A 19,453-nucleotide genomic window follows, 5' to 3' on the forward strand; every position below is an offset into this window, starting at 1 on the left:
AATCTTTTTATTGAATTCAAATAACAAGAAACATAAAAAGAAAAACAAAAGCAAGGCAATACAATACAAAGGTGTCACTTCGTTGTCGGGGGCGGGGGTACATACGCAAATCAAATTTCAGAATTATACGATAATATTGGGGGGGGGGGAGGAGACCAGAAGCAAACAAAATATCTAATTTCCTGCGGAGGAAACATCAGGTTGGGAGGAAGACAAATCAGTATTCAATTCCGAACGGGGGGGAGTACATATATCACCACGGTACGTGTTCCATTGAGTCCAAATTTTCCCCCATTTGCGGGGCGTGCCAAGGGAGACATAAACAGTCTTTTCTCTGAACATACACCAGTCCATGTTTTGTTGCCACAACAGAACTGTTGGTGGCCTCTGCGTGCCCCATAACTGGGCAATGTCCCTCTTGGCAATCATGTTACCCAAGGTCACCCATCGAAGCTGCGCCTGGTCATAATCATTCGGCTCCCAGACATTCAACAGACACCTCCGCGCTTCAGGCATTGATTGCACACCCGTGACCTCACTCATAACTGCATGCACGCGAGTCCAATAGCGTAGCACTGCAGGACATTCCCAAATAATATGTAGAAAAGTGCCTACCATACCACAGCCACGCCTGCACAATCCATCCGCCGAGAATTCCATGCGTACCAAACGAGGACCTGTCACATATACCCTATGAAGAATTTTGAGCTGGACAAACCGGAGGCACGCCGGGATAGCTACCTCCTTCGGGGAAGAGATCGCAGTCTGCCAGTCTTCGTCATCGAGCTCTAGACCATCACTAGTCCATAACTCTCGAAGGCTATCCAGTAGGTCAATCCTGGTATTAATTAACTTTTTATATATGAGCGAGATCGTGCTATCAGGGACATGCCCATCCAGTATCCGATCTTCAAGCGGGGACGCCTCCAGAATATCCGAACCCAAGGGAAAAACGGACAGGACCGCATGTCGGACTTGCGCATACCGAAAGGATTCTCTGTCATTCAGGTCGTACTCAACTTTCAGCTCCTCAAACGTCTTGACTCTACCCTTGATCCACACATCATCAACCCTGCTGATACCGATCACGTCCCATCTATCAAAACCTTTCGACCTCCAGAGGGAGCCTAGTCGTTCCGATGCATAAAGCGGAGTGGCACGGGTCGGCTTGTCAGCCCATCCCGTGGCCGCTGTAGCGCGATGCCACACCTGTACTGCTGTCTTAGTGGGGCCCGTAAGAGATCCGCCGGCGGATTTCGCGTACAAAGCCCTGTTGTAATCTCCACCGGGTAGCAGCCATTTATCCATCTCAAAAGCCGGGTTCGGCAAGTGAGCATAAGTACCGTGGTTAATGGCCCCCAGCTGAGAGGCCCAGTAGTAACGACGGATGTCCGGGAGCGCGATGCCCCCATCATACCAAGGGAGCGTCAGCTTTGAAAGGGCAATACGAGAACGCCCCCCCCATATCAATTGTCGCTGTAGACTTTCAATCTCCCGAAAGTAACCGGCTGGTACAATGTCAAGTGTGTTCTGAAGCGCATAAAGAAATCGGGGGAGCGACATCATCTTAAACAGCGCCGCTCGTCCCAGAGGAGAGAGAGGGAGTCTACCCCACGCAATCACATCAGCACGGAGGCGCTGAGAGGGGGTAGCAAATTGCGTTCATAACGAAGCACGGGGTCCAAGGTGATAAAGATTCATAGGTACTTGAATCCCTCCAGCACCACCGAGATAGGACAGCCACGGGGCAGGAGAGGAGCCTCGCCGGAGAGGACATAGATGCAAGACTTCGACCAGTTGATGACAAGACCGGAGTTTTTACGGAAAGAAGTCAAAACGTCGAAAAGGACGATCAACGACTTCCGAGGCGACGTAAGGTACAAGAGTATATCGTCTGCGTACAGGGATATACGATCTTCAAACTCCGGAGTCCACCTAATGCCCCTCAAAGATGGCTCCCACCTCAGCCAGGCCGCAAGCGACTCCAAAGCAAGGGCAAACAAGAGTGGGGACAAAGGGCAGCCCTGGCGCGTTCCTCTACCGAGAGCAAAGGAGGTCGAGACACGCCCGTTCACCACCACTTGGGCTAAAGGGTCCGTGTAGAGCAATTTCACCCAGTTAATAAAAGTGGGTCCGAAACCGAATTTAGAAAGAACCGCCCAAAGATATGGCCACTCCAGCGTATCAAACGCCATGGTGCCGTCCAAAGACGCCAAGATGGCCGGTTCACGCAAGGTCTCCGCTCGCGCAAGGACTCCATGCAGGTGCCGGAGGTTAAGTGCCGTGTTACGGTGAGGTATAAATCCGGACTGGTCCGGGTGAACCAGGTCACCTATGACAGATACCAAACAAATGGCGAGCACTTTGGCCAGGATCTTCGGTTCAGCATTAATCAGAGATATGGGCCTGAAGGAATCACAGCGGTCACGTGGCTTACCCTCCTTATGAATAACCACTACGGAAGCCAATCTCTGGTCAGTAGGAAGGGAACCCGTCTCCAGTGATTCCAAAAACATCGACCTTAGATGTGGTGCCATCACATCCGGACGGAGCTTGTAAAGCTCAATGGGGAGCCCATTAGGGCCCGAAGCCTTTCCCGAGCGAACCGAGCGGATGGCAATCACGATTTCATCGACCGTAGGCGGAGCCTCCAGAAGATCCCTTTCAGGGTCGGACAAGCATGGCAGCGAAATATCGCGTAGAAGCAAGTGGGAGTCATGTTCAGGTCTATCGGACACAGGGGAGTATACTACCCGAAAATAATCAGCGAAACAATCAATAATAGCAGCAGGGTCAGTGATACTCACGTCATTCACATCAACAATAACAGGGACAATCCGACTCGCACATTCCCTCCTATCCAGCCAAGCAAGCAATTTCCCAGCCTTATCTCCCACATCATACAAACGTCCCTGCTGTTCCCAGACCCATCTCTTTCGCAGCGTCAGTCACCAGCGCTCTATATTCAAGTTGTTTCAGAGCCAAAAGGTGCAGCCTCTCCGGGGAGACCTCGGACTCCAATTCCCCCTCAAGAACGGAGATTTCATTTCCAAGACGTACCACCTCCTCCCGCCTACATCTCTTAACGTTGCCAATCAAGGAGAGGGCCTGGCCCCGAATAACAGTTTTGTACGCTTCCCACAAGGAGACAGAGGAGGACACAGAACCCACATTTTCGGCAAAGTATTGGTAAATCGCTTTAATTAGTTCCATTCTGACCTTGAGAGCACGGAGATACCATGGGTTTATCGGGGCCACTCTACCCTCCGACCCCAAGTGCGCGTCCACAACCAACCACAGTGGGGAGTGATCCGAAATGCCCCATGCAAGATGTTTCACCTCTCTTATGAGAGTTGCCTGGGAGGAGGGCATCAACACGTAGTCTAGTCTCGAAAGACTGCCATGGGCCCCAGAGTGGAAGGTATATTGCAATTGCCCAGGGTGAAGCAGGCGCCAACAGTCTGCAAGTCCCAGAGCCTCCAGGAAGCCCCCAACCAGGATTGAGACTTTGCAATTTCACGGGGAGGGTAACGATCAAACATCCCAGATACTACAGAGTTGAAATCCCCACCCACTACAAGCAGACCCTCGGGGACTCCCAAGAGCACTCTTCCCAGGTCAGCAAAGGTAGTAGTCTGGAGGCCTGGCGGTACATAAACGGAGAGTAGGGTGACAACCCTCCCCTCCCAGCGCCCCACAATGGCGGCGTATCGTCCCCTATCATCCAGGATAATATCGTCAACGGCAAGAGGGAGGGAGTTCCGAACCAGAATGCCCACCCCCCTGGAGCCAGAAGTGAAACCTGAGTGCGCATTGAGACGTTAGCCGCGCCTATTCATTGCGTGGCACGTATTACCAAGCAAGTGCGTCTCCTGAAGCAAAACCACATCAGGGGACAGACGTCGCAGCAGTTGCAAAACTACACCCCGCTTGATCCTATCTCCCAACCCATTAACGTTCCAACACAGTAATCTTAATCCCCTACCCCCCATCCCAGAGGCCACCCCCATCCCCCCCCACACCAGACGCGACACTGTAAAACTGAAGATCATCGATACTATGCCTTGATAAAAACAAAGAAACAGGAACCGCAAACCCCCAACCCCCCAAGACATCATACCCCCCACCCCGCACCCCTGCGTAAGACTCAAAAGCCACCCCAACTTGCAGTGTGCCTGTCGCCCTAACATACAACTATTCTACGAAAAGAACCCCAGAGGAAGAAGACTCACCCAACCCCCACCCACACCCCAATCAGACAACACGTTAGCAAGCAATAGTGGCATAGCATCGAATCACAGCCGAAAGTCATTACGTTGGTCCGGGAGCCGATTTCACCTGCTATTCCTGCTCCACCAGGCCGCCCTCTGCTCCACCGGAGTGTCCAGAATGATCAGATTGATCCCGTCCCGGGGGCAACGTGTCCAGCCAATCATTAGCCACCCCGGGATGATCAAAGAAAAATGTTCGGTCATTGTAAACCACACGTAGCCGGGCCGGGAAAAGCACAGCGTATTTCATGTCTCTGCCTCTTTTTCACCCCCTGGAATCCAAGTCGCTGCTTCTGAACCTGCTGGGTGAAGTCCGGGTAGAAACTGACTGTGGTGTTCTCATAAGCCGTAGGACCCGATATGCGTGAAGCCTGCAGGATCACATCCCTGTCCCGAAAGTTAAAGATCCGAGCAATGATGGGACGCGGAGTAGCTCCCAGCTTAGGCGGGCCCCCCGGGATCCTGTGTGCACGTTCTACTGCAAAAAACTTGCTGAGACCCTTGGGCGCTAAATGATTCAGGACTAAGTCCTCCACCAGCAGGTCCACCGATGATGGTTCCAGCGTCTCCGGGACACCAACCAGACGGACGTTGTTTCGTCGAGCCCGGCCCTCAAAATCGTCCAAGCGTCGAGAGAGGTAGTCACGGGCGGATCGCAGGTTACCAACCTCCGCCTGTAAGTCGGAGACGTCGGTAACAAGACTGGATGTCTTTAGATCGAGGAATTTGACCTTCTCATTAGTCTTCGCAAGATCAGCCCTGATCAGGGTAACATCTATCGCGACCGTGTCCAACTTGTGGGTCAGGGCTTCATACTGTTGACCCAGTGTGGCCTTCATCCCGGCAATGGCGCCCATGACGTCCCTCAACGACAGATCTTCACCCATCGGGGAGTCTTCTCCAAAATTGACCGGGAGTTTAGTCGAGCCGCCCGGAGAGCCCTTAGCGAGGGTATATCTGTCCATAACGTTAGATTGCACAGGACCCCCTCGAGTTGCCGGTCTGGTCTTGCGTTTTTCCCCCTCAGGCTTGGTGGCCATTTTAGGTCGTGCGCCCCGGAGGGCATTCTGAGACCTAGAGAGAATGGCAACACTCGATGCGCCCGCAGCAATTTGGAGAATAAGACGAGATCAACCACCAGGCAAGGAGTAGTGAAAGTCCGGATCACCAGTCGATGATGCGTGGTTAAACAGAAAGCAAGAAACCAGGGCGATCAAGGCATAGTCCAAGAAGTCGAAGCACGAGAATCGAAACTGAAAGTAGAAGACCGGTCAAGGGAGACTCGCATGAGCCGTTGTTATTCAATTACTGTCCGGCTGGCAGAGAAACCAAGCCCGGGGCAGTGCCATGGAGTAGGCCGGAAATGTTCAAAAGTCCACATCTTCGGCTCCCGGGGCACAAATCGAATTCTGAAAACGGATAGACGATCAGCGGGGCCGTGCCAATAAGAACCCGTCCTCTAAGTCAGGATAGGGTACAGGATTATCGGTGGAGGTGGCGAAGGTCCGGGAGCTCTAAGCTCACGCGACCATCTTGGGTGCGCGCTAAGCTCCTCCTCCGGAGTCGTGTATTTTTAGCGCAAAGCCAACATTTTCTACCCCTTTCAGGCCTGGTATGGTGAAAGTTTGGCAGTTCAGGGTATCACGGTAGGCAATAGCAATACCTCCACCCCTCTGAATTGGTCTATCCTCTCTAGAGATTAGGTATCCTGGGAGGAGGGAGTTTGTTATATCGGGGTTACTATTAGATGTCAACCAAGTTTCCGTCATAAAGAGGCAGTCTAGCTTCTTTTCCATTATTAAATCATAGACATGTGCGGCGTGCTTTCCCATGGACCTAACATTAATCAACCCGCAGCGAAGATTTCTTACTTGTTTTGGTGGCTGATTTCTAGCTTGATTGTTGGGGCCAAGGCTGTGCCTGCAGAGTCTACAACTCCAAGATCCTACCCAGGTCGTCATGTCAAGTGGTTGAGTGCAGGACGATGGGCCTGGTTTTAGCATCAATAAGGCTTCTCTTGTATAGCTAAGTTTTTGGACAGGGGGGATGGCACTAGGCACGGGCGAGGCGCGGACGGGCGCAGACGGGCTTGCCTTTGGCGCGCCCGCTGCGCGTCTGGGGGGGGGCACATTGTTAAAGTGAAGGGGCGTGGCCTTACGTCCGTGGGCGTGGCCTGTGATCTGGACGAGCATGGCGGCAAAAAGAACTCCCACCCGCGGCAGCCCTTACATCGGCTGCGCGGGGAAATTCTGATGCAGGTGAGGTGGGGGGGAGTGCTCAGGGGGGAAGTGCTAACAAATAAACACAAGATTTTGTTAAAAAGCTGTTTTTTTAAAAAAGCAGTTTTTTAAATAGACGAACGAACTCCCGGCTTTCTCGCCTCAGGAGTGTTTTGATCTCTGAATACATAAGTCACTTACATTGTAATGGTAACACATCGGTGAACTCACACTTTTGTATTCTTTTTAAGGGTATTCATTTCTTTCCTCTCTCATAGAAGGTTTGAGGACATATGAATCGGTTGAACTAAATGTGCTACGTAGCAGCATATAAAGGGACCTAAGGGGCTGATTACGGGTTGGATGGGCAACCCGCTGGGGTCACTAGGTATGCGTCAACTATCCTTCCAGCAGAGAATGGCCCACCTGCTTTAGACCATCACTGTCTCAGCAGGGATCTGTTTTCCGGAAGTGCATCTGCGGATGATGCACATTTGGTAAATGTGGAGGCTGAGTGCAACTGGATGGCGAGTGTTTTTATGGCCGGCTTGGCCTTCTTTTTTTTTGTTTCTTTTTGTTAGAAAAAAAACTTGCATGTTGTAGATATTTCTGTCATTTCCTGCCTGCGACTACATGTCTTGTGTGCCAATCCAAAAATGGAGAGACTTCTGCCATTGTGATCCAGGACCCTGTGGCAGATGGCTGCAATGGTTTCAGACAGAGTAGCCATCAGGGCTTTGCCCGTGGAAAAATGGTCAATTCACCACCTCGTGATGACGTGGTGGAACTGCGAGTATGACCGTGCTCCCACTCCACCTAACTCTAAAAGAGGTCCCTTGCAAAGGTCTAAGAGAATTATTAAGAGAAATATGAAGTGGTCAGGAGTCGTAGGGGGACCTAAATTCAAAAGTGGTTAAAAAACGTAAAATGAAGACCTGGAAAACATTACTTTAATTCCAGATATATTTTTAGCTGAAGTACGTGGGAATCTTAGGTGTGTGAAATCAAATCATACTTAACTAGCCAGCATCCCTTCTTCAATACAGTGGGAAGCACGGTGGACACACTTCACTTTGCAGGTCACACATACAACACTCTAAGGGATCAGCACCACATCCAGAAAATAGATTCACTAGTGGTCCATGGGAGCGGCTTGATAAGTTATATTATACAACTTACTGAGGGCTTGGTGTTGCAGCAATCCTTCTCACTCACAAATATAGTAACAGGCTGATCTGTTCTCCAAGTTGTCTTCAATTGGTGGAGTTGTGTCCAGTTCCTATACAATCATAAACCTGTCACATGCATCCTTTAAGTGACCTGTACATTCATGCTGTATTATGGAAATATGAGATATAAGGCACTCCTGAAAAGGTTCTGTGGAAGAAAAGTACAATATTTGGTTCTTGCAGAACCCACGCACAGTGTATCAGAGAAATTACATTTCAGAACTGTTCACAGTATTGCGGTAGACGCTGGAGAACTTGTAAAAATTCAACAAGGTCAGGCATCCTTTGGGAATATGTTATTTATGTAGCACAAATCTCGTGGGGTATCTCCGGAGCACTGTACATTAATGCGGTATACAAGGGTCGCGTACATCAACTTGAACTTTACACCTCGAACTGCACAATCACAATATATTTTACAGATACAATAGTATTGCATTGTTTACATATTTACAAATCTAGGCACATGAAGATCATGTATTTTGCCACGGTCACTTCATTTTCACTCAAGTGCCGGAATCAGAGTTAGAATCCACACCCTCCCATTTTCCAACATCTGCCACGTAGGCACTGGACCACATTTTAACAAAGAAAGAATCAATAAAGTGGCTTTGGCCTTCAAAAAAGGAAGGTGGTAAGGGACTTTTTAATATGCAAAATACTACATGTTATGTTCTATATCAACTATACCAGAACTGATTACCTCTTCATGCCCCCAAAAAGTTGATTGACCCTTGCTGTGATTTGAACCTGTTCTGAAGTTCTGCAGACCCTTTCAGGAATATTTACACTCATACTTTCCTGTTAATATATTGTACAATAGGTGATTAGTATTTTTCGTACATGAAACTCCTTCAGTTCCTTGAAAATCTTTCATATGGCTGGCTGTTTTCGGTGCTTGGACGTCCGTTCCTTCTTCTATTGCCAAACACGACCTGGAGTTGTAAAAACTTAACGCAGCCAGAGAGAGTGCAAAGTTCTCTTTAAAAGAACCCCCACTTGTGTTGTGCTAGATATGTAGTATGGCCCTGCTCGTTTTAAGACTAGCATTTTATTGTCAGAGTTTCCTTTAAAGGGGCCGTCCAGTGAATGATGTCACAATCCATCTAAAACCCAAGCAGACGTCATCAAACAGAGGAAAGTTCTAGAACACCCGTTATTGATGATTGTTACAGGTGCAAGACTGAATAAAGGGGACTGTTGTTTTCTCTTTGCTTCATGGCACCTTTAAGATGGAGGCTCTTTAGTCACCATTTTATAGCGCATTTCCACTCTCGCCCTTCAGATGTATGCGGCGACGAAGAAGTCAGAGCCAAACTCCTGGAGCTGAAGCACAAGCATGATGCCATCATGAAATCCCATGACAAGCACAAGTCTGCGCTGCAGCGACGCACCTCCAGTGCCGGGAGTAGAGGGTGAGTGTGTGTAGATAGACATGGAGGACTCAATGTGAGGGTCACCGCAAAAAGAGAAGACGCAGCAAGGGTTGTAGCATAGGTAGGTGATGAACCGGGATGGAATAGAGATAAGACTTACAGATTGGTAGAATAAATACACCCCAGGTAGTTAGATTTAAGAGCCACAGATAAAAATTTGAACTAATGTGTGTAGAGTTTTGGGGGAGGTTGGGTTTAGCAGAAAGGAAAGGGAGGTCTAATGTAAAGCCAAGGTTAATGAGGGTAGCAGGTAGTAGGTCCTCACAAAGAATCTTCTTACCATCAATTTAGAGTTTTGAGTAACACTGGGAAGTAGTCAAAGACTACGTTAGAGGGGATGCGAGTGCACTGTGAGGTAAATGTATTGCTTTTGCTGGGTTTTCCAACTTAAATGTCTGTTTCCTTTCTAAGTTTTATTGTGAACTTGTCAAGCTTTCACAGTGATCTGTAGACATGAGTCTGATGCTAAGGCCTTGTTATCCTCCAGATTAATGAACCATACACTATTGATTGTCCTTAATCAATGGTTACAAAAACCAATGTTTTAACTGATGCTGCCTAACAGCTTGTTGGTTATTTAGTGCAAATTGTGGCAATCTGGCTTGCTTCCCATGCACATGAAACAAGTGGAAGTCATGGAATTTGGAAACTTTAATGCATAAGACAGGCTGTGATACAGGATATATGAGAGACGAACAATAAACAAACCATTTACCAGAGAATAATCTTTGACAGCGGCAGAGGCCTGCACTGAAAGTATAACTAAAGGTGTAATCCAGGGTGGTTAAGGTGAGGCGACTTAAGAAGTTAACTTAGACTGAAGAGAGAACAGATGTAAGGCAGTACGAATGTAAACGTCCTATAATATATGGAGGTTTATTGACAACTGGGAGTTCTTTATGGGTTCTGATACAAATGTCTGTAATAGGTCTCAACTAGTCAGTGTGGACTGAGATGTAGGAAGGGCACAGGGCGTCAATCAGCCAGATTCATGTACCAGGGCAGAGGAATATGACTACTGGGATGGTTTATTAGAATGTTGGGCACCAGCTGACCATGAAAAACTTAATGCTACTCCATGTCTGATCCCCACAGAAAGGTGGTACGGCGGGTCAGCGTGACGGAGCGCTCCAACCTGTACCGAAGAGAGCACGCGAAGGAAGCTATTGTCTGGCAGCAGGTTCAGCAGCGCGACAGCGAGACCGAGCTTGAAGACGAAGACAAGCAGACGAACTCTGAGCTCCAGCAACAAACCTCGGTGAGTCCACATATCACCTTAACGAAACCAGGAGTGCTTGAGCCTATCAACTAGAGTCTGTCACTCATCCCTCCTGTTGCACTGTTTCCTGTGTTTATTCTATGTCACTGTCAACCTATAGCATACCAGTGCCATTTTGGTACTGTCCGATAGCTTCCTGTTAGGCGTTACTTTGCCGAGGCCAACTTAGAGGTAAAACAGTGAAAGTGGGTAGTGTATAGCACTCAAACATGCATTTTTAGACACCTAAATGCTCAGCCATCGAAGATAGGGAAAATAAATAGCAGATCTAAATGTAAAACATTCCTTTATGGTACCCTCACAAAGGCTGTTAGGTAGGACCATCCTTAGCAATGAAATGCCAGTACCCACTGGGTGCCCATCCAAGTGCATTCCCAGTAGAACTGTCTGTGCCTATAGCATTTGATATTCTGTCATACTATTCGCCGTACCATCTCTTCACCCGCCTCTAGTCCTGCGGAGGAAATTTGATTCCAAGTGAAACATCACCAACATACCTGATGTGTATGCTGCCCAGTGGCTACCCCGCCTGTCAAGAACTATACAGGACAGGCTGACAACGCTGTGCTATGTTGTTGCTTGCCTACATGTTTGTTCCGTAAAGATGTGTAACTATGCTGATGAAAATGATAGTGACTGCACGCCGTCCTACAGCCCTGAGGCCTCCTGGATATCTGCCAGGCGAGTGGAACGCCTCTTGAACAGCAAATTGTATTAGTTGTAACAACTTAAACTCTACTCCTTGATACAATTTGATACATGTACACTCTGTAGACTCAAACCCCTTACGCGTCCTCTAGCTCTCCACTCTTCCTAGTGCTACGCTGGGTGGTATCAGACATGCTTAGCATAGCACATGTATCCACTACACTTATAGTTCCGGCTAACTGCCAGATTCTTTGTTTGGCTCCTCCCCTTCCTCTTACTGTGTGCTTGTAGCCAGGCTGCTCAAGCCAAGCTCAGTTGTTCATAGCAGACCCTCACTGTCTGAGGCTGAACACTCTAACCCAGCTACATGCCCGCAACATGCTTTTTTTTGGTATTTTTCTTATTTTCGTTTTTGAAACGTCATTTAAAAAAAATTATAATCTGTATAAGAGCAGAGAATATTCTTCCGGCTCTGCCAGAATGGGGCTATGCAAACGGTGTGCTCCCTGAATAATGCAGCTAGAATGTCGAGCTATACAAATATCGGGGGGAAAATATAAAATTCCAAATATTGAAAGGTAATTATAGATTTTCTCTACCTAAATCCAAATATGTGTACCTTGACAATTAACATATTTTCAAGGTACGTAGATGTGGAGTTGGGAATAGTAAATCTGTAGTTCCTCTATGTGCAGTTACCTTTTGAAATTTTGATGTTAGATAGTACTGCTACTCCGGAGTTCCCCAGCCCTCAGTACAAACCCATGCCCCATGTTCTGCTTTCGATATGTAAACCGAGTGAAACGGACCTGGATATGGTAAGTGAGTGCGCGCGTTAAAGTGGCGCCTGCATGATGTGTATACAGCTCCATACAAATTTGATTTCTTTGATGTGCAAGAGATGTTCTGGTCCCCTCGCCTGCAGCCAGGACATTCCATAGACCTACAAGAAGTGGAGACTAGAAACGTCTAGTACATGAAGCATGACTGGGAGGAATTTTGCTCAGTGGGAGTACTTTAACAACACTGCTGCCCGAATTGTAGGACTAATTGTGAATAAGGAGATAGCAAGATGCTGGAGAGTGTTCTCATCTGATGCCTTTTGTCATTTGGACAGATTGTCCTGTTGAACGTGTCAACTTCTCTGCAAAGGCTCTCTAAACTATAATTTACACATCCATACATTAAAAAGAGCAGCAAGAAGTGAATTAACAAAGTAAAATTGTCAGTTTTGTTTATAGGTACTAATATGTTGCAGTTGAATTATGCCCATTGTGGCTGAGAAGAGTTGAGATGGCTGCTTACTGTGTATTTGTTTCAGTTACAGAATTCCCCAGCGGGTGATGTAGGCCAGCAAGCTTCTTCTATTGAAGGAGTGGAAGCAGATGTAGCCGAACAACAGAGCTCGCCGGTGGCCCAGAGGAATGGCAGTGCGGGTTCCATGACGGGCCTTCCGGCAAGGCACACCTACTCCAAGAAGCTGGACCGCAGTGTTTCCTACCAACTGGCCACCCACCAGGAGATGTCCACTGACCTAAGCAATGAGAAGTCTCATCACACGCTGGCAGACCTCAAACGGCAGCGCGCAGCTGCCAAGCTTCAGCGGCATCACCCCGAGGACTTTCCGCCCAGTGATGGGGTGGACGTGCCGCAGAGCCCAACTGCACCAGAGAGGAGGCCTTTAGATGTTGATCAGAACTCCATTTTTTATACGGCAACAAGTGGGGACCCCCCACTCTTAAAATTTGTGGCCCCCATAGAAGAGCTCCCCCCAGAGAAGAATCGATGCTGCTCTTTGATGTGACAAGAGGGCTTGGGGCAGTCGAGCTCTGTTTGGCCGGTGTCCAAAGTGGCGCATGTGTCTGCTGATAGTGTGACAATCCGAATGGTTGTGTGTGCTCACTTCCATTGCAACGCTCCGTTTACCTCCTTGCAGCAGCATGTCTGATGATGCGAGTGTACGAGTGGTCTGCTAACCTTTGTGGGTGTCAAGCAATATTGGGGAGTGAGGTGCAGAAATGCATTGCAAGCATGGATATAGTTATACAGAAAGTTACGACTGAGTGACACGCACATTAGGTCCAAGATATAGGGAGTGAGGTGCAGCAATTAATTGTAAACAAGGATATAGTTCTACAGAAAGCCGCGACTGAGTGACACGCACATCAGGTTCACGATTGCTTCTATGAGCCACGAGAACTTTAGGGTCAGAGTATGAGCAAGCGCTGCTTGTTGATGTGGTCTGTTGAAGTCAGAAAGCTAGTGTTGCAAGCGACACAGGACAGCCCTCGAGATGTTGATCAAACCACCTTCTGATCTTACACTTCCGAGGAATGTTGCTGTACCTGGATCTTTGATGACCTCCTTAAGTAGCGAATGAGAGTGCAGACCTGCAAACCTTTTACATTTCTCTTCGGAATCACCTTAAAAATGAAGAAACACTTGCCTTAATGAATAAACGTTGAAAATTTTTACTGTACAAGTTCAGAAACCAACATGCTGTTTCCTCAGGGAGGTACGCACTGGGGTCCATTTCACCCTGTCACGCGTTGAGTCAATGTTCGCCGTTCTCCTTTGACCTTGCATCAGCTTTGCCTCCACTGCAAGGTCCGTAAATGGGTTCAGTAGTGTCCACCTTGGCAAGTTTCGGATATTGAGGTGGTCTTAACACCGCGGCGTGGTTCAAGTGTTAACCGACCCACCATGAAAGAGGTCTGCAAACTGTTTGTAACCCATGCAAGTGTTGTCCGCGTCTCTTCAGTATCATAGCTGTATCTGGGCCAGCCCACAGCTCCTGGAGAGCTACTGTCATTTTCCTTTCGAGTGGGTGGGCGTCTATGTGTACGATGGACAACCATACATTGAGGACTTGACGTCAGGGACCAAGGGAGTCTTCTGACTCTACGTGGATAGCAGCTCTGCGGAGAAGTCCACGAGACTGCGCCTTTACTGTACTTTTTATATGAAGCACTACCATTTTTGATCACAAAATCTATATTTAAAACAAAAAAGAATTATATAGTGTTGATATTTTAATAAGAAATCCAAGTTGTCTATTTTGGTGAATCATCAGCTTTGCTGAAGCTCTGAAGTTTATCAACGCCCTTTGATGATTATTTTTTTGCACATTTGCGTTAAAACAATGAAGTTTCCTCTCCCTCTGTGTCGTGTGGTTTCTTCTGTTATCCCTGTTCACTGATTTCAATGTGTAATTGGCAGGCGCTCTTATTTTTCAGTATGGCCAAGACATGAAGCTAGGGTGCGGGGTAACATTGTTGTCATTAGCAGTTGCTTTTTGTGTATTTCCTGTAGAACAGTGTTACCAAAGACAAGGTTGGAAAAGTGATCTACAGTATAGAGCATAATGGGCTTGAGGTCCGCGACACAGTGAGTCCTTTCGCTGAATATCATGAAACTTTTCTAAGCAGATGGGGGAATTTGCACAGCATGTGTCTCTATAAAAGATAGAAACTGCAAAATAATGTTATGAGCAATGTCAGTGTGTATCTAACACAATACATCTTACATCAATACATCACAATTCTTGACATCTCCCTAAATAGAAGCAGAACAGAAAACCTACAGACCAATGACCTTGGAAGAGTCCTACAACCAGTGGTCGAAGTGAGGGGGGTCAGAGGGGCACCACGCACCCATACTTGTCTAATTTTAGAAAACAGTTCCTCTACTTTGTGTGAAAAGACATCTGTGGCGGGATGGTTTATTCTGACGGATGCAATGCTTCAGCGGAGGAGAGAGCGTCTTCTATGCTGTGAAACTGAGGAAGGGGCAGACAGCTGAACAAGCCTTCCTGCCAGGGTGCCTGCTTCCCTTAAAGAAATGTAAATGTGCGCAACTGGTCAATTTGTAAATGTAATGGGTGCCTGGAAGCCGGTACTGTTTTTAATTGATGGAATCCCTTGAAGCTTCCTGGAGACACAGATTTATTCTTTTTGAGAGGTATTGACAGGTAGCTACCAGCTAAGCCGTGAAGTGTGTGCTTTCATAAGACCGTCATAGGAAAAATTGCACAGCGTACAGTCTGGGTTTTTACTATAATCTATGGGGCAGATTTATGATGACTGGCGCATCCCCAGGGATGCGCCAGTCATCCTGCGCCGCTGCTCCGCCACCCATGGTGCGCCGCATTTACAATGCGGCGCACCATGGGGCAAAAAACGGCACGGATGCGTGACGCATCTGTGCCGTAAAGGTGGCGCATTGCTGGAGCTGCGTCGCAAGCGCGACACAGCTCCAGCAAGGCTCGGGGGTGCACCATCTCCACAATGCTGCGTCAAGACCTACGCCTGCTTCAAGCAGTCGCAGGGTTTTGACGCAGCATTGTCCTGAAAGTGACTGAGTGAAATCTCATAGATTTCACTCAGCCACTTTTAGGAGGCGTTCCTGCGCAGGAACGCCCCCCCCTGCGCAGGAACGCCTCCTTATGGCGCAGTGCTTTACAACGTGGCGCATCTCCTAGATGCGTCACGTTGTAAATAGGGTGCATTGTTTGCGCCGCCGTTGCGTCAAATAAAGTGACGCACCGGCGGCGCAAGGCCTTCATAAATCTGCCCCCATATTTTGTAAGCACTTTAAAAAAAATCGTAATCCTTTTTGCAAATTGTGTTGCAGCTTATTTCATACTGTGTTTAGTGCAAGTTTAACATAATGACTTACATGTTCATAGTGCTTTCTGTCACAGACTTGGACCATGCATCACTAAACATACAAAAGTCATTATTTTCTACTGCACCAGCCAGTATTCAATTGTGTGGCTCTCTGGTGCAGTGCATTAACTAATAGAAGTTTCATAGTGAACAATAGTGAATTTCCTACCGATTAACATAACTTGCATTTAAATTTCATTTATTCCTGTGCGTGAAAGACTGAAAAAAGTTACAGAAAGCTCTGTTTTTTTAGCCACGCCTTTATACCATGCGTGCTTGCTCACTCACCCTGCCCCCATTGCGCAGAGCATAACAGTTCCCATACTTTTTTTTTAATGCACTTTGACCACTACCTACAAGGTGATGCTTCAGCACTCCTGAGGGCTCCTGGCATTAACAAAAGAAACAGATTTGCCACACATTGACTCACCCATCCAAGGGGACCAGTCTGTCATGAAGTTACAGAGGTTTTGAAAATGATTGTCCTGATGTGATATCCTGTGGTCACATTGCAGAGTCTGTGTTTGCGCAACATCTGCGATGAGAGCCAAGAATATTTGTGGTCTGTGACTGATGCACAAATGTGGCCCTGCTTTTGAGGTGTTGATACCTGCCAAAATACTGACAAATGTCATTGCTAGGGGGGCATCCATACTACACCCCCTTTTCCTACCGATTCACAGTGCATGATACTTTGCATTTGTCTGTTTTGCTCTGTAAAACCTGCATTTTTTAGTGCAGGTGACTTCATGCCTAAATGCCTTTCAAGTAACAAGGGCCTGTTTGAAAAAGAAATGTTCATCTCAGCATGAAGTCTGCCTGATGAGATGCAACTCATAGCAATGCGGTGGGTTGACCCCTCCTATAAGCACTGGCCCTGCTAGATGATAACATATCTTAAGGAGTGGCCCATTTTTCCAAGCAGATAGCTAAGGGTCTCACTGTCCACAGTTGTCTGAAATATGATGATTGGAAGAAATTATTTTATTATTTTTTTGCAGACAGTTGTTGGTGAGCAAATTGGGTTTGTTTTCTTTACTGTAAGCTTTAGTAGTAAGTAGAGATTCCTAAAAACTGCCAGAGATTTAGGCAAATGTGCAGCAATGAGAGATATGCTATTAGCGGCCGACATTGACAACTACTTTATCTTTAATTCAGTATTAAAAATATAAATTAGTAAGAACTTACTGGGACTGAATTTGGGTCAGCCACCTGGCATCCATATGCTGGGCTGCAGAATGATCGAAACATTCACTGGGCGACTTGGATGAGGGTTTGATAAAAGACAGTCACAAGAGGACTATACCCCAACACAAGTCAACATGAGTGTAGGAGGCTGGTTTAGTATATGGGGCACACTTTATGTAAGTGTAGCAGCCTACACTAATCCAGACAACCCTAATGGTGATTTTAGTGGTTCTAGACAACCATAGAAAGCTCTCTAAGTGGTAGCTGTGGAGAGCAGTCTTCAGGCTTAGTCCAGGAGTGTAAACCAGCTTGTTTTAGCAGTACTTCATCTTATGGTGTAGGCTAAGTGGAAAAGAACCACACAGTGTAGTTATAAAAATATGTATTTATTATGAATACTCACTAAAACAGTGGTATATCTCCTACCCAGAGATATAATCACAATACACACAATGCTTCTATAGTGGAAAGGTAAGTAGCACAAATACACAATGGGCTCCAGGGGGAGACCAAACCATATACCAATAATGTGGAATGCGGACCACGACCTAAGTCAAGACTGGACCCAGAAGACTTAGAAGAGCCAGGGACCCAAGGAACCACCCTCGGTAAGTACCCAGGAACCCTACAGAGGCTGTGCGCAGAGTGGAAACACAACTGTGTACTCAATACAAGTCAATGGGAAAACCGCAGTTGCATTTTTAAAGAAGGACCCTACCTGAAGAAACCCTGTGGAAGATCGAATGCTGTAGATTCACCACATCTGTGGATACGCCAGGAAACATGATGCCCACACCAGGGAAGCCGGCATAGGTGCGAAGTGACATTGGAAACCGGCGTAAACCACAATGGAGGACTTCAGTAAAGATGCCGATGGTGAATAAGGTGAACGAGTCCGGTGGAATCCAAGGGTGGAATTCTTGAAGTGGAGACCAATGACCACCGATGATGGAAGATGCAGGAGAGTCACAAGCTGTCCCACGTTGGGAATCGAGAGCCAGAGGGTCAGTGTCTGGCAAAAGCACCAACAACCCTTGACAGCAGCAACAGATGAGGAATACAAAGAAGGTGCAGTGTCAGGACCAGCAAGGTCCAAGGGACTCACCAAGTGCAGGCGAGTCAGAGCAGGCCCAACAAGCAGGGTAGCCACTGGAGCCAATGAAGACCCTAAAGAGGACCCACAGGCCGGAGGAACAGGCAGCGCAAGAGAACCTTGAGCAGCTCACCAGGAATGCAGGCCCAAGATGCAGAGGATGTGGCTAGAATAAGAATCTCGGTAGCAAGAGATGCTGGAGGCTGAAGCTTCTTGGAGTCCGAAGATATCTGAAGAAGAGAAGCAACAAGCCTTGGCAATGGCAATTCAGCACGGTGCTCCAGCGATTCCGACAGGCGATACTTGCTTTAAACTTGCTGAGAAGACAGGGCAGGCCTCGAGGGAGTCGCAGAACCACCACCTGTGTTGGTGAGCCCTTCAGAGTCTGTAGGACGTCGGGAGCAGCAGACCGGTCAGCTTAGCTACGGTGCCTACAGATGTAGGGGAGTGACTCCTTCACATCAAGGGAGATTCCTTTGGGTGTCTTGGATGTCCACAGGCGCGGAGAAAAACCTGGAAGGAACACAGGCACAGACGGCGCAGAAGACTGGCAGGACGACAAGACCAGGAGCAGCAGGAGTCTTCCCAGTTGCAGTCTTGGTTCCAAAAGCAAAATCCATCAAAGTACAGTGTACCCAGACTTCGAAGATTAAGTGGTTTCGTATCTGAATCTTGTCCCACGATGAATCTGAAGAGCCACCCACAGGTAAGCCCTTAAGTACCCTAGGGAAAGGGGTGGGACAAATCAAGGTTCCCTCGCAGAGGAGGGACTGGACAGAGGGTAGGATACTCCCATGTCCTTTGTCCATTTAGTGCCAGCTGCGGAGCTAAGGGCTCCCTGAACTGGCTCAAACTGGAGTATGCAAGGTGGGCACCAAATGTGCCCTTCAAAGCAGTCTAGTGGCGCTGGCAAGCGTCCCCACCCCAGCCCAATGCACTAAGTCCTGTCTGGGAGGTGGTCACGCCTCCATGTGACAGGAAACCTATTGTTCTACCTTCCTCTGCTCGAGCCTGACTCAGCAAACGAAGGGCAGAATCGTGTCTGTGGTCGGCAGCAGCATTAGCTTGCTGTTAGACCCTGAGAGGCTGGTACAGGTAATACAAGGGGGCTCGCTAGGGGATGGGATCCTACATCCATCACTGGAATCGGTGTCAGGGTAGGATTCCAGCATGTTTGATGCCAAACTTGACCGGTTCCGGAGCAGCCAATATATAGGTAAACATCTTGTAATTGACTTGATGTCCAATCTGTATAAAATGGATGACTGCACTAACAAAGCGTGGAACATCGACTCCTGGGTATGTAGGGGGCTCATGCAGGGCACCCTCACACTTAGTACCGGGCACCCTTCAGACTGAAATGCCTACCCTAGGGGTGATTTATAGGTTTTAACTGCAGTTACCTCAGATATATGAAAACTTA

General features: G+C 47.7%; 1 protein-coding gene across 2 annotated transcripts in view; it reads left to right on the top strand.

The window, feature by feature from the left end:
* The window catches only part of PPP1R16A (protein phosphatase 1 regulatory subunit 16A), a 338,867-nt gene extending 324,628 nt beyond the window's left edge, over positions 1-14,239 (top strand). The window contains exons 8-10 of one of the 2 annotated variants that reach the window (XM_078686548.1): positions 9,005-9,134; positions 10,251-10,413; positions 12,404-14,239. In XM_078686548.1, the coding sequence (XP_078542674.1) occupies positions 9,005-9,134; positions 10,251-10,413; positions 12,404-12,886 (776 nt within the window). In that variant the 3' untranslated portion in view covers positions 12,887-14,239. The remainder of the gene's footprint in view (positions 1-9,004; positions 9,135-10,250; positions 10,414-12,403) is intronic. The other variant, XM_078686549.1, reaches the window with a different exon arrangement.
* Positions 14,240-19,453: the final 5,214 nt, after the last annotated feature.

The sequence above is a fragment of the Lissotriton helveticus genome, chromosome 4_1 (assembly GCF_964261635.1).
Source record: "Lissotriton helveticus chromosome 4_1, aLisHel1.1, whole genome shotgun sequence".
NCBI classification, from domain to species: Eukaryota; Metazoa; Chordata; class Amphibia; order Caudata; family Salamandridae; genus Lissotriton; species Lissotriton helveticus.